Raw genomic sequence first — 11732 nt, 5'->3', positions numbered from 1 at the left:
GTCAGTTCCCAACTCTGATATTTACTCTGAATTTACCCGATACTTAACTATTCTTCTAACCAAGGACATATTCATAGCTTTCAACTTCATTCTTCCCTGCAGCCCTAACCTAGAGTCAGGCCCAGGATTTTGTCATCTGAACTGGACCCCAGCCTCCCAGGGTTCACTATTCTGCCCTGTACTCAGCTCTTTAGTAGAACAGAGGGGAATGGGAGTGCCCAGCATGTGCTGGCTGGGGACAGGTGTAGGGGCCACCAAGGGCCATACCTCACTACAGCTAATACCTTCAAAGCACTACCTGCCAAGCATCATCCTAAATGCTTATATTTATTCCCATAGGGTGCACATACTGTTGTTTACAATTTACATATGTGAAAACAGGCCCATAAATTAAGGAACATGGCCAAAGGCACCCCCTGCATAAGAGCTGGGATTCCACTCCAGGCAATCTGGCTATTGAAAACAAGCTTTTCCCTTGTGGAGTGGGCAACTATGTGCATCTTGAAGGGATACTGGACCCACACCTGACCAGAGGAGCTGGGCCTGAACTGCTCTGGCAGAGCTAAGACTGGATCCCAACCCTGGACTCCTAGAACAGGTTCCAAACCAATGACTTGCAGATTTGTAGGCAGTGATCTCACATTAAGTATAGTTTGTAGCAGCTGTAATAAGCTGGGTTATGTTACAGTGCCATCCTTGATATCTCAGTGGCTTAAGACAACTAACATTTATTTCTTGCTCAAGCTACAGTGATTAATGTGGGCTGTCAGGGGGATTCTGCTTGGCACTCAGGGAGCCAGGCTGATGGAAGCCCCATCTTGTCACACACTTCTACAAGACAGGAATAGAGAACTTGGTGAAATCTATAACCGGCTCTTAACACTTCCACCCATCACTTATTTTGTTGTCCAGTTCAAGTTATCATATGACTGTAACTAACTTCAAGGAGGCCAGGGGAATACAATCCTACATGTGCCTGGAAGGAGAGGGGAATCAGAATGTCAACAGACCTAGTGTCTACTACAAAGACTATTATGTTATGGTCAGTGTATTTCTGGCATGGTCATGGTTACAAATTTATTTTTTTGGTTTGGTCCTGGTAAGAAGGAGGACCAACTCTTGGAAGCTATGAAAAAAACTACATCAGCATGAAATGAAGCACTCCAGTGGCTACCACTCTAAATAGTCTTGTGAACTAGGCCAATCAATATATCACATTCTCTACAGAACCAGTTGCATTGTTTACAAATATGACTTGTTTACAGTTGTATTAGCATTAGTGAAATTTAAAATTAGAATCACCTCAATGCAACATACCTTATCAACATGCTTATTGTGTTGTTTGTGAATCATTTATAAAAATACTTGGCTGAACCCCATTTCTGTAGCTGTCATCCTCAAGTTCTCAGGAGTCATTAGCTTACACAAAGTTTTAATAATTTTTCATTTCAAGACTTAGAGCAGTAGTCCTGACATAAGGATAGATACACAGATTAATGGAACAGAATCAGAGCCAGAAATAAATCTTTATATTTAGTGTTAATTGATTTTTTACAAAGGTGCTCAGACAATTCATTGGGGGAAAGGATTGTCTGTTCAACAATGTGCTGGGACAATTGATTACCCACATGCAAAAAGATGAACTTAGACCTACAACAATTTTATATTTAACTTTTTAAAAATATGTCTTTATTGATTTCAGAGAGAAGAAGGGGGAGGGAGAGAGAGAGAGAAACATCGATGATAATAGAGTCATTGGCTGCCTCCTGCAAGCTCCCCACTAGGGATCGAACCTGAAACCGGACATGTGCCGACCCAGATCGAATCGCAATATCCTGGATCATAGGTTGATGCTCAAGAATAGGAGACTTATTGTTTCAAGCCAATAAGTTTAGTCATTAGATTACCGCTAAGCTAAATGGGCAAAAATTGCAGTCACCATACATGACAAAGAAAATAGGATATACAGAATTAACCCTTGGACGTTGTTAAAAAACAAATAAACAGCAACAAAAACTAGCCCTGGGAGAATCTAATTTCCAGAGATGCCATATTATGTTATTAAGAAAAAAGGGGGTGGGGACATCTGTAATAGTGTCAACAATAAAAATAAACAAAACAAAAAGATAAACACTTCAGCAAACCACCAAAAGTATATTTAACAACCTGAGCTATCACCTTAAAAAAATTACCATTTTTCACCGCCCTTCAACAAAATGAGGCATGCAAAGAAACAGGAGAGTATGACCATATACAGAAGAAAAAAAGCAGTCAATAGAGACTGTCCCTGAGGAAACCCAGATGTTGAACTTACTAGACAGTCTTTAAATCAGCTATTATAAAAAAGAGCTAGAGGAAACTATGTCTAAAGGATTCAAGGAAAATATAAAAATGATGTCGGACCAAATAGAGAATGTCGCTCGAGGTAGAAATTATTTTTTAAAATCAACTGGAAGACCTGACCCCAAGTCAGAGCCAAGGGAAGTGAATTCTAGAAAGGTTTTTGGAGGGGCCCTTACCAGGGCTTGGTGATCAACTGCATGTGGGAATGGTGCATTAGGAACTCTTAGTACTTCAGCGACTGAGCCCAAAGGAGCAGACCTGTAATGGGTAGGGGTGGGTGGCGGGAGTCAAGGACAAACAAGGGGCTGTCGCTTTTGACAGGTGCCCCCATGCTACTCAGTGCCTGTCTGGTAGGCTGCTTTAACACGAGAGACTTTTATGTGGTCCTTCTGGTCCAAAGGTCTCTGCATTTGTTTTCCTGAGGAGTCAGGTGGGGCCTGGTGCCTTAGTCCAGCTCTCAGAGAGAGCTAAGGAGGCCAGAGTCACGATGGGGTGGAGGGAGGAAATGACTTTCAGGGAATAAAAGAAAAAATCAGAGGGAGAAAAGTTTAAAAACCACCACTCTTCTCTGCCCCTGCAACTCAGTTGGTTAGAGCATCATCCCAATATGCCAAGGTTGCGGGTTCGATCCCGGTCAAGGCACATACAAGAATCAACCAATGAAAGCATAAATAAGTGGGACAACAAACTGAGGTCTCTGAGGTCTCTCTCTCCCTCTTTCTCAAATCAATAAGTAAAACTTTTTGTTAAAAATAATAAATAAATAAAACCCACCACTCTTTCCATGTCTGTACTCCCACGGAGAGGGTTAGCAAGTGCAAAGGCTTGAAGGTAATAGAGGTGCAAGCAGAATTTCTAGGTGGCTAAGATAGAAGTTAAGAGGGCAAGGGTGAGGAACGAGCCTGGAGAAGAAACACTGGATCAGCAATCCTTAGGCCAACTCCCCGAGAGTCTCTCACAGAGCTCCCCTTTCTTTGAGAAAAAAGCCAGGCTTGGAATCACACACAGGTCTGAACCCTAGCCCCTCCCTGATGCCTGGGAGCTGCCGTTTCCACAGCTGTGAGGATGGGTGAGCAGCCGTTGCACATGTGATGGCTGGTACTCAGGAAACACTCTGGTTTCTCACACACCCACTCCCCGCAGCCAAGAGCTCCCAGCTGTGCGGGTCAAACATCTTCCTCTTATCTTTGTGTGACAAATCTTGCTGGTATTAAGCTTCTAGTCTAGGAGGATACTCTTGGGATTGGCTCCAAGGTGACTGCTTGACCCTGTCCCTCCCTGTTGACTAGAGGGCCTTAGTACCTAGACCACAGATTCAGAGCAGAGTGTGGAGGGAAAAAAGTGCTCTACGGAAAGTAACCTCTCAAGGTGACCTGATTATAAATTTCTAACTGGGCAGGTCATGGTGGGTAGTCACATTCCAGGTCTATAACATTTTAGTAAAAGGTTTATCTTTTTGGCCTTAAGCAAGCTCTGTCCATCTTTTTTGTACAACTGGGCTAATACACCTTTGAAATAAGTGGTAACCACCCTCAAGAGAGCACAGAATCTTAACGGTTCTGTAATCCAATCCCCCACCTTACTTTCTCCCACCTTCATGTAACCTTCCTTAGTTCCCTCCTTAATTTCAAATGCATAATAGAAATTGCGAAACTCGTTCTCTGGAGCATTTGAGATCTTGCTTCGTAGCAAATGTCTGTTTTGGCTCAAATAAACTCACAAGTTCTCTACAGGTTTGGATGTTTCTTACCTCAACAAGGGCAGGGACTCCCCACAGATCAGAGCTCCACTTCCAACTCCCCACCCATTTGCTGGTCACTTCTGAAGCCCTCAGGGCCCAGGGCCCTGGCTCAGGGGCCAAACCTCATTCCTGCAGGGGAGGGGCTTAAAGCCCATAAAGGCTCAGCTCCCAGGGCAGGGTTGGAAGAAGAAGAGCAGGAGCAAGCCCCATTTCGAGGAGTTTTCACTCAATCACTCTCCGGTCAGGAGAAGGCTGAGCTGGGCTTGTAAAGTCAAGAGGGAAGCCTGAGGGTTCCAGTGGCCCTCTACCTGCTGAGATCTTCAGAGGTCTTAACTCTCCCAGGCTGTCACAGGATTCAGGTAAGGCTCACTCAGAAAGAGAGAGAGAGGGAGAGAGAGAAGACGACAAAAGAGGGGGAAAGAACAGCGACAACATGAGCTGGGAGTCAATTTCTTTGTAAACTCTTGAGGGTCTTTCTTTTTGGCTGATTTTGCCGATGGCTCCCACATTTGCATCCAAGCTGGGCAGGTCATGGTGGGTGGTCACACTCCAGGCCTATAACATTTTAGTAAAAGGTTTATCTTTGCCTTAAGCAAGCTCCCTGGGCTTTCGCCTCTGCAACTATCTTCCTCTGGGTTGCATACAGGCACCTTGACAAAACCAAGGCCGGCATTTCCTCCTGCCAAATCTGCTCCTCCCCTCCTCCCTTCCCCCACCAGTGGTATCATCATGGGTCAGGGGGTGAAAAAAAGAAGGCTTCTGTCCTCAGCTGGGGTGGGAGTGGTGGGGATCTAAATTAGGCTAGACTCTTAGATGCTGTAGGAATGATACTTGTGTAGCCCTGGCCTGGTAGCTCAGTTGGTAAGAGTGTCGTCCCAATACACCAAGGCTGTGGTTTGATCCCTGGTCAGGGCACATACAAGAAGCAACCAATGAATGTATAAAAAGTGAAACAACAAAATTGATGTTTCTTTTTCTCTCTCTCCCTTCCTCTTCTTAAAATTATTTAAAAAAAATTTTTTTTAAAGGATACCTGTGTAGGTGGGTGAGTGAGTAGGAAATGGCAGGAGAGCTGGAATCTTGGAACAACTGAGGCTCTGGTCATCAAGTGAACATCTGTGATTTTGCAGCTGGAGGTGAGCGATGTCTGGGGCTAATGAGGTCGGAGGAGTTGGCGGCTCTTTAAGTTGGGGACACAGGAGCTCTTTGCTCTCTATAGCTGACTGGGAGCTCAGAAGCCTACACTCCAGCCCTTGCCTTGTGATTGGCTCTGTCTTGACTCCCTGAGTCTCATTCTTATCTGTATCACAGGACAGGGGTGTTGGAAGTGGACCAGATGATTTTAAAGGATCCCAGCAACTCTGCTGCAAGGTTTTATCAGACCTGAGTTTGGGGGAGAAAATGGAGTAAATGGGGCTTGGGGACTAGCTTTAGGCCTGCATTATTATTATTATTATTATTATTAATTATTTTAGGCCTCCACTATTAATCCATCCCCTCCAATGGAGGCCTGGCTGGTGACCACGTGCAATGATTAACTGCTGAGTGGCCTTCGCCCCATCCCAGGCTCCACTCCTGGGCCACATTCCCACTGCCTGACCAACTGCTGGTCTCCTAGGCCACTAAACCGCAGCCATTCCTGAAGTAAGGTGAGGGGAAGGAACCGCAGAGCAGAGCAGAAGTCTGAGCTGCACAGAGAGCCACCTCCACTCCCAGGTATGCTAGTCCCCACCCCTCATCACAAGCAACAAGCCCTACGGTACCCTTAGCATGTGTTAAAGAATTTGCTGAACTGGGAGGGTCCACTTTGCCTAAAGTGCAGAGAATCCAGAAGTGGAGACTGAAGCCCAGAGCAGAGCAGGACCTGCCTAAGGTTAAACTACAAGTTAGTGTCCATCCCCGAACTAGAACCCAGGGCTCTTGCCTTTCAGCAGAGCACTCAGTTCTCAGTGCTCTAGGTCTGGGGCCCTGGGGTGTGTGTGTGTTGAGGGTGATGGTTGGTGGTGGTGGGGGTCACACCTGATCCAAGATCTGAAGCTGAGTCTAGGAAAGTGGGGAGGGGCTTATAGAGTGACGTAGGTGGCACGCAGAGGGAGGCCCCTGGCTCTAGAAAGCAGCAGCGGTAAGAAAGACTATTGACTGACCAGGTGGGATCCGACAGAACCAGGGAAAAGGGCTTTCTCAGGCCCCACGCCAGGACTCTCCCAGGACTCTGTAGCAGTTGCCCCCACGAGAGCCTCAGCACAGACAAGGTACAGGGGACGAAACTGAAGGAGCTCTGGACTCTTGAGGATTCCCAGAGTCAGACTTGGGTGGTCACTGCTCTGTGACTTGGAGCACACCTCTCAATCTGTGCCTGGCGGATGCCTCAATCTGTGCCCAGCTGGCTGTCATTTGTTGGGACCGCCCCTCCCCCCCAGACACTTAATCCTCAGAGGAGAAAACTAAGCCTCAGATAATTTGAGTTATTTCCCCCCAAGGTCAAGTAGGAGGTGAGTGTGAGGGCTGGGATCAGGGAAAAGTTAATCTGAAACCCTGGGCTCTAAACTGCTGGACTTTGTTTCCCCGAGAATACTGATTGGGTCTGGAATAAATGAATTAGCAAGTGATAGAATGAAAGAACACTGGCATAAATAAAGTAGTAGAATATGGACTGTGGAAGGTATGGGGTGTGGACAAAAAAGGGGGGGTTCTACGGAGAGTAACCTCACAGGGTGATCTGATGAATTCCTAACTAGTCAGGTCATGGTGGGTTATGTCCCAGGCATATCTAACTTCTTTACTAAAAAGATTATCTTTGCCTTAAGCAAACCTGTCCATTGTTTCTGTATAGCTAGATTAACACCCTTAGAAATGCCCCCTTTCAGACCCCTCCTTCTAATAATACCTGACAACACTTTCGGACCACCCCCCTTCTAAAACTTGCAAGAGGTCATGTGATCCCCACTTTGCTTTCTCCCACCTTCATGTAATCTTCCTTCCCTTCCCTCCTTAATTATAAAAGAGACTGCAAACTTATTTTTCAAAGCATTTTTTTTCATTGTTGAGATTCTGCTTCCAGACGTATCCTCTGGCTCAGAAACGAACTCTTACAAAATTCTCAGTTGGTTTGGATGTTTCTTAGGTCGACGGGGGAGGGGGGGAGGAGAAGAAGCACTAGGTGGAAATTCGGTTCCAGGTTTCCGGAGCCCTGCTGGGCAGTCAGACTAGGGGCTGCCCAGCCCAGATCCTGCCCTTAAGGCCCAGGCAAGACACGTGACTTCTACAGGAGATGGGGGCAATGCAGAGGCCAGGCAACTTTGTGAGCAGGGGGTGCATAAGCTTTAGGAGCTGTGGGAAATGAGTGTTTTAGGAGAGCCAGGCACCTGCTGATCAGCTGGCTGAGGGAAGAGTTACCTCCCAAATCTCAGTGCCTGAGGTCAGAGGATTGACGTGCCACAAAGGCTGAGCTGAGGCTAGCTCTGTGGCAGGGGGCTCAGGAGCCTCCCAAGGCTCCAGGGGTCATCCAGCTGGCTGCCAATCCCCACCCACCAAGCCTCTGTACATTTGCCTCCCCCAGGCCACATGGGCTCTGGGAGAGGCCAAATGATAAGTCTGGAAAGGGCTGGAAACAAGGCTTTTTTTGTTTGAGAGAGAGAAACATTAATTTGTCGTTCCACTTAATTATGCATTCATTGGTTGATTATTGTATATGCCTTGACTGCGGATCGAATCCACAGCCTTGGCATATCTAGGACGACACCGTAACCAGCTGAGCTACCGGGTCAGGAGGAATAAACAGAGGCTTTGTTTAAAAAAACCAACACAATAAAAACAACAAAAACCCAACACATAGGTCTGCAGCTTATCCAGAGCTCTAAAATTAAGATATTGGTGTAAGCTTTTGCACAAAGTAATTTGGTGTCAAAATCTGTCCTGGAAATTAATGTGAGGTTATTACAGTTTTTATCCCACTGATGTAACTATTTCACCACAGAGTGTGTGCCTGATTGCTGAGTGCATGCAAATCATATTACCTGCTTTTGTGTTACCTTTTATAAAATCCTAAGAATTTTAAACTGAAACATTTGCCGCCAAAGATTTTTGAACAAGGGATTGTGAACCTATGGTAATCTCCTGGCTATTTCTGCATTTTGCCCAAATCCCAACCCTTAGTTATATCACTTGATCCTCATGACCACTGGAGAAGTCAGTGAGGCCCCAGCCCGGGACTGTCCCAGAAGGTGGTGTCTGATCCCACCCCTCACTGGGGCAGGGTGGACTGAAGTGGGGGGGGGGGTGAGGTGTAAATCGCCCCAGGCTCCCTGGACGCTCCACCCACCTGGCTCCTTCCTACACCTTGAGGCCCCACCTCCACTTTACCTGGGTCGCTGACTATAGCTCTTCCTTCAGGGACTGACATGGCCCTAACGATGACAACACAGCGGTGGCTCCTTCTGGTGTGGGGGGCCACGGTATGGGCCGCTAGGCCCAGGACTGAGCTTCTCAATGTCTGCATGGATGCCAGGCACCACAAGGAAAAGCCAAGCCCGGAGGACAAGCTGCATGAGCAGGTGGACTGTTGTGGAGGAGGGGTAGTCTGGGCTGGGGAGGAAATAACTTGGTTGAAAAAGGCTGGAAATGAAATGTTAAATTCTCTATTCCTGAGGAAACAGACCTTCTGGTTTTCAAACCTGTAAGACCTTGGCCTAGAGTGCTGGTTCTTAAACTCTGCTCCAGGGAGCCCCTGGGTGACTTCAAAAAGGCACTCAGGGTACTTGGGAGCCCTGGAAGGAAACCTAAGATTCCAGGAAGCATTCCAGGGACTGTGGGTACCCATTCTCCATGTTTCCTAACCCACTTCTCACTCCCCAGTTTGTCAGCTGTAATTTGTTCTTCCCTGTGTGATTTTTGTCATCAGAATAAAAATCAGAGCCCGGACCGGGTAGTTCATATGCCAAGGTTTTGGGTTCAATCCCTGGTCAGGGCACATACAAGAATCAACCAATGAATGCATAAATAAGTGGAACAACAAATCGATGTCTTTCTCTCTCCCTCTCTCTCTTAAAAAATAAATAAAACTGAGAAACTAGAAAAAAATCTAAACTAATCTGGGCAGCAATTTGTTTAACATGAACCTCGTGCCTGTGCTGCCAGGACGTTGCCAGCAGCTCAGCTTCTTGGCTGTTGGGCTTCTGTCCTACACAAATCAGGAAGCAGGCCCAGAGAGGAGCCTGGGAAGTGATACTGGAGAGACCCCTCCCTGGGGTTGATTTTGATTTCAGTGTTGACTGGGAATGACCCCTCCAAGGATCTGAGAAGATAAAGTGCACACTGTGCCTAATGGCGTCTTTTCTGCCAACCCCAAACAGTTCAAGAGGAGTGGGTCTCCCATTTGTGAGGCTGGCTGTGAGGCACCTTGTTTCATGCATCTGGCAAACATTTCTGCTGGGGCTCACAGCCCCTTTGGACCTGAGGTCTCCTACCTATGACAATTATTTTTCCACAAACCCTTTAATAACTGGAACCAATCTAAACATTTTAAAAAATTAATATGATGCCAAAACTATAAAGAAGAAAAAACAGAAGGAAGTCACTTGTAATATGCATTCCAGTGTGTAAATGTTCATTTGGATCTCATTAGCACGTAATTATTGCAGTCCTCTGTTTGTGCTTGTGAATGACTGAGCAACAGCTGCAAGAGCGGACTGACATGTAGAGGTGTAACTTGGATACTTCTAGCAGCTTTGGCATTAATTTTTTCAGCCTATATATTTTTTAAGTGCACATTTTATTATTATTATTTTAAATCTATTTTTATTGATTCAGAGAGAGGGAGAGAGAGAGATAGAAACGTCAATGATGAGCGAGTCATTGATCGGCTGCCTCCTGCATGCCTCCTACTGGGGTTCGAGTCTGCAACCTGGGCGTGTGCCCTGACCGGGAATTGAACTGCGGTCTACTGCATCATAGGTGGATGCTCAACTACTGAGCCACGCCGGCCGGGCTATTATTTTGTTTTATACTAAATTCTAGGCTGTGGGTTTCCATTCATTCAATAAAAATGTATTGCGTATTTATGTAATTAGAACTATTCTGGGGTTAGAACTTATTTAACTTGCTTCCTTACCTCCTGATCATTGTTACCATCTCAATGGGACTTGATTGGACCATTCTACAAAATTGCAATTTCCCATCCCTCTCCTGTTTTATTTTTTCCGAAGCAATTATCCTGTGAGAAATGTCCATTGCCTTGTCCCCAGTTCCTAGAAAAGTGCCTGGTTTAGAGTAAGCAGTAGCTCAATAAATATGTGAATTAATTAATTTTGTAATGACTACACCTCCCCAAAAGAAGGTCCCCCAACAGCAAGTATTTCCCCGAAAGACTCACTACATTGGGGGATCAAGGACTCAAAAAGGAGAAGCTGCCTGTGGAAACATTCTGTGCTGGACCAGGGCCTTAGTCTTGTGTCTTCCCCACCCAGTGCAGTCCCTGGAAAGAGAACGCCTGCTGCTCTGTCAACACCAGCCAGGAAGCCCATAAGGATGTTTCCTACTTGTACAGATTCAACTGGGACCACTGCGGCCCGATGAAACCCGCCTGCAAGCGCCACTTCATCCAGGACACCTGCCTGTATGAGTGCTCCCCCAACCTGGGGCCCTGGATCCAGGAGGTGCGAGTTCCTCCCATGCCTGCTCCCCGGACATCTCCTCGCGCTGCTCCTGCAGCTCTGGGGCTGTTCAGGGCTGGGCGGCTGAGAGCCCTGAGCCTGAGCCCTTTCCCCCTTCTGACGGCCCCCAGGTGAACCAGAGCTGGCGCAAAGAGCGGATCCTGAACGTGCCCCTGTGCAGAGAGGACTGTGAGAACTGGTGGGAAGACTGCCGCACCTCCCACACCTGCAAGAGCAACTGGCACAGGGGCTGGAACTGGACGTCAGGTGAGAGCTGGGCAGGGGCGGGGACAGAGGGATCCGGGGGGCTGGGGGTGTGTGACGGGCATATAGGGGGATAGAGCTGTGAGGCTGGCGGAACCAGAGAGAGTTCTGGGCCAGTGGCTAAAGGCCTTCCCTCCTCCTACAGGGTCTAACCAGTGCCCAGAGAAGGCTGCCTGCCACCCCTTTCATTTCTATTTCCCCACGCCTGCTGCTCTGTGCAACGAAATCTGGAGTCACTCCTTCAAAGTCAGCAACTACAGCCGAGGGAGTGGCCGCTGTATCCAGATGTGGTTTGACCCAGCCAAGGGCAACCCCAATGAGGAGGTGGCGAGGTTCTATGCTGAGGCCATGAATCGGGCCGGGTTCTGTAGGAACTGGCCACTCCTGCTTGGCCTGGCCCTAATGCTCCTGCTGCTCAGCTGAGCTCCTTTTACCTTCTGATACCGGGACATCCCCACCCAGTTCAGCCCCACAGCTCATAAATAAACCAGATACCCGGCATGAGTCTTGCAAATAATTTGGGTGTGAGTGGGAATGTGATTTCTGCTTACTGGTTTCCATTGATTGAAACCAGTGAGACTTGGTCAGTTCCCAACTCTATTTATTCTGAATTTACCCGATACTTAACTATTCTTCTAACCAAGGACATATTCATAGCTTTCAACTTCATTCTTCCCTGCAGCCCTAACCTAGAGTCAGGCCCAGGATTTTGTCATCTGAACTGGACCCCACCC

The 11732-nt window shown here is 47.2% G+C and overlaps 2 protein-coding genes across 2 annotated transcripts in view; one reads left to right on the top strand and one right to left on the bottom strand.

The window, feature by feature from the left end:
• Window positions 1-11732, bottom strand: part of LOC107541142 (anaphase-promoting complex subunit 15) — a 56747-nt gene that overhangs the window by 26174 nt on the left and 18841 nt on the right. The gene's annotated exons all lie outside the window — the stretch shown is intronic.
• Window positions 8458-11421, top strand: LOC107541158 (folate receptor alpha-like). The gene is made up of 4 exons (XM_016218156.2): window positions 8458-8637; window positions 10549-10737; window positions 10866-11001; window positions 11144-11421. The coding sequence occupies exons 1-4, from the start codon at window positions 8485-8487 to the stop codon at window positions 11419-11421; spliced, it is 756 nt and encodes a 251-aa protein (XP_016073642.2). The 5' UTR covers window positions 8458-8484.

This window comes from Miniopterus natalensis, chromosome 11, assembly GCF_054644295.1.
Source record: "Miniopterus natalensis isolate mMinNat1 chromosome 11, mMinNat1.hap1, whole genome shotgun sequence".
In the NCBI taxonomy this organism is placed as follows: domain Eukaryota; kingdom Metazoa; phylum Chordata; class Mammalia; order Chiroptera; family Miniopteridae; genus Miniopterus; species Miniopterus natalensis.
The sequence above is the reverse complement of the archived record's forward strand: the minus strand, read 5'-3'. Positions and strand labels throughout refer to the sequence as shown.